The sequence below is a fragment of the Stylophora pistillata genome, unplaced genomic scaffold (assembly GCF_964205215.1).
Source record: "Stylophora pistillata unplaced genomic scaffold, jaStyPist1.2 SCAFFOLD_4989, whole genome shotgun sequence".
Classification (NCBI taxonomy): Eukaryota; Metazoa; Cnidaria; class Anthozoa; order Scleractinia; family Pocilloporidae; genus Stylophora; species Stylophora pistillata.
Window position 1 is genome coordinate 6,831 of NW_028290913.1, and position 3,658 is coordinate 10,488.

The following is a 3,658-nucleotide window of genomic DNA, read 5'->3' on the forward strand; positions in this document are numbered from 1 at the left end:
GTAGTGGAGTAAAAGCATTCAAAGAATAGGAAGGTGCGTCTGTTTCTTGTCAAACGGACATTGACCAAAAACAAATGGACGATAAAAAATGCGTCGGATGACAAAATTCGAAACGAACTCAATAACAAGCTAGCATCAAAACGAAAACTTTTCATGGATGATATACTGAAAAATGACGAATCACGTGAAATTCTACACGCGATTTCCGACTTTGGCCTGTCTAACGGCTGAACTGGAAATTGCAGTATCCATTCTCTTTATCTGCATCGTCATCACTTAAATCGTGGTACTTCAAGTCCTTCTCATGACTGTCTACAAATAAGCGAAAACGTACCCTCGAGACTTACGTACGAACAGTTTTCGTCGTAGCCATTAATTAATTAATTAATTAATTAATTAGTTAATTTCCCACACACGAGATTACTGTGTGATGGATGTCCTCCCCTGGGGTGGGATTGGTGGGATATAGGGCGCACTTAATTTGGAGCCTCGCTCTGTTGTGCGACCCTCACCACACTCTGGTGAAAGTGATTAAATAAATAGATAAATAAGCCATCTTTTCCAACCAGATAATGATAAATATCAGCATAGTTAATCGATTAACTATGATATCAGGAAACCTGATGTCTGGTATACCAGTGAAGCCATGAGTCCAATATCTCTTACCTTTAGAAACTTTTGAAGCTGAGATATTTCTATATTGGCGAAAGAGCCAGCGTTGTCGCCGACGAGGCCTAATCCCCTCAGCCTCGTCTTGGTGCTAAAACTAGTCGAGCAGGAACCATGTCTGAAATTTATTGTGCGATATCACAGACATCACAGTATCCTGACCGATCGCTGCTCAAAGTCTCGACTTTTGCACTGGTTTTAAAATAAACAAAGTTAACAGAGGACGAAGTCTGATCTTATAACAGTTAGGTGCTCCACTTATAACCTTAGGGGCACCACAATACTGGACCTCCCAAAAGTAAAATCAACAACTTTCGGGTTAAGATCATGGAGATATGCTGCATCGAAACTATGGAACGCTTTACCGGACGGACTACTAGCTCAGTTGCTCGCTATGTTTGTTTGGACCGTGCGACGAAATAACTTCACGGGATTGTATATGTCCGTGTTAAAACAAACGAAAGGACTCTAAAGCACACTTAACTCTGATTGGGCAGAAAAACACAAAGGTTTTCTGGCACCAATCAGATGGCAGAACGACTGCGACCGTTTGGAACTAGTCTTGTAAGAAAATGTCCCCAGGGGCTCTTCATGCCCTAACTTGAAATCGACTCAGCCCCTGGGTCTCCGAGGATGAGAGATAATAGGACCATCTGCTAGTACAAAAAATTTAAAAGCGGGATTCCATTGCGTTTTGGCGTAGTTGCACAATTTTTCATTGCTTTCCAGGGGGACAGCGCCCATCAGGGCGTATTTTGAACTTTTCGATTTTTCGGAAAAAAATGTGCGACAAAGCTGATATAATTTTCGAAAAAGATTAATTAAAAGGGTATTTCATTAAAAAATAAAATGAATTACGAAACTTTGCAATTGAACTGTCAGCGGATTCTCGATATTTGTAGTTAACATTAGCGGCTCTTAAGTTTTGCGTTGGACTAATTTTGGAAAGCAGAAGGCCGAAGCCGTAGCAAAATTTAAGACTTTGCTTCCAAGATGAACGATCCAAGACTCAGTTTCTCGAAATTCAATCGATTTCCTACCGTTTTACAATTTACAATACTCTATCTTTTTGAAGGACCAAAACATGAACGGACTAAACGGATTTACTTATAAGACCAAAACATCCAGTCAGAAAAAGATTTTACATACTAGCCTCCCAGAGAATTTTGCTTCGTGTTTTGTCCAGAATTAAAATGCTAAAGAAACGACGCCATCATCCACATTTATTAGTGCTGCGAGTCTGTATGATTTTTTATTATCAATAGGATAAATGGCGTACCTATAATTTACAACTCTTCTTTAAATCAAGAGAAACGTACATTTGAACACCGTTTCCTTTACGCCAAAAGTACTCATGTACAGTTAAGTTTTTTCTCTTTGATTAAAATCTCGTAAAACGACAACTCATCATTACTGGACTTTATGTCTGCCCAGAAAGGAGTATAAATTTTTTTTTCATGGTTCGTAAAGCTGTTTAAAAATCATTCTTAAATCTATATTATCATTCTCTTAACGCTCTGTCTGTCAAAAGAATAAAGCTTAAATATGATACTTTATGATACTTTGATATCTCTGTCTCTTTTGGGTTACACAACATATGAAATTTGGATGGGACGCAATATAGGCTTTTAACAAATTAAGCTTGTTCAATGGTTCAAGGCTCTTGGCTTAACCTTTTTGTCTTGGAGTCAGAGATGAATATTACAAATCATCGAGTTGTAATTTTTTCTGCGTATACCAGAATTATCATGGCGGTTACGGAACTTAAGGTCACTTTGTATGCCGTTTAAATGTAAACACTGATCAGCATTTCTTGGTAAACAAACTGAAGAGAGGTTTTCCCTCGTCAAAACTAGCGTGCGATGTTTATCGCAGAGCTGATCCTAATGTGAAGCTAATTTTTGTACGCGCTCATTATCAATTTATGAAACTTATCAATATGATCCAACTGACTGGCTCACTAACTGTACTTAATTCAAACTAAACATCGACAACTGTCAAAAGCTAAAGATTCAAAAATCTGCAAAGTTTGAATAACAGTTGAAAGAATCCAGGTATGCAAGGGTTGTCTTGTAACAGAACGAGTAGAGATCCTGAAAAAGGAACAGTATATAGCGCTTTAAGTCGAGGCAAGGAAATAATTCCCTTATGAACACAGTCCGAGTGTCCCTGGTTATTTCTAAGTAACTTACCAGAGTGTTCACAGCGCCAGGCCTTTTGGCTCGAATTAGTTTAATGGTCTTAAACACATCAACTGTTTGCTCAATCTTAACTCGTTCGATCACTGACATTATGGTAGCCAGACAGCCGCTACGACCCACACCATCACTGAAAAAACAATGAGTGACGCCAATAGCTAAAATAATGATAAGAGCTCCTATAGGTTCAGGTTTTAAGCAAGGTAATATGTTGTGGTTCACCTGACAGGGAATGGTACCTGTCTCAAAGGCCTAGTCGCTTCATATTATGAAAACTGGGATAGTCACTGGCAGGTATGGGCCATTAACATAGAGACAATCTAAGCTAAAGTGAAACTTTGATGCATCTTGATTAATTCTTGCAAAAAATCCCATTTCGGAAACAAAGTTTACGGTCAAAACGTAGGGACTTAAGAGTCAAAGAGCTAAGAGTCTGGCAACGATTTCGTGCCCAACAGAATTGAGACGCAGTGTAATTCATGACAGTCAACCTGGAAAACTTTAAAAAATCACAAGAAGCCCAAGATAGCGCAACGCAAATACATGAAAATCGAGGAGAAGAGAAAAACAACGATCGAGTTAAAAATCGTTTTTTTTTCTTTTTTTTGTTTTTCATTTTTTCTTTAAATGGCTGAGAGAATTCGCCATGTAAAGCAAACGCAATGAACTCTGCAGTATTGAGCAAAAAGCATTTTTCACTAAGAAATGTGAGAGGAAAAATTGAATTAATTTCTTTTCACTACAGAAAAATCTTTAATTTTACCTGCATTGAAAAACAATGACTCCATCTC

The 3,658-nt window shown here is 38.1% G+C and overlaps 1 protein-coding gene across 1 annotated transcript; it reads right to left on the reverse strand.

Moving 5' to 3' along the window:
* Positions 1-1,891: 1,891 nt before the first annotated feature.
* Positions 1,892-3,652, reverse strand: LOC148715657 (receptor-type tyrosine-protein phosphatase alpha-like). Its single transcript, XM_088746651.1, has 3 exons — positions 3,631-3,652; positions 2,862-2,997; positions 1,892-2,762 (listed from the first exon to the last, which is right to left on the reverse strand). The coding sequence occupies exons 2-3, from the start codon at positions 2,958-2,960 to the stop codon at positions 2,682-2,684; spliced, it is 180 nt and encodes a 59-aa protein (XP_088602777.1). The 5' UTR covers positions 2,961-2,997; positions 3,631-3,652; the 3' UTR covers positions 1,892-2,681.
* Positions 3,653-3,658: the final 6 nt, after the last annotated feature.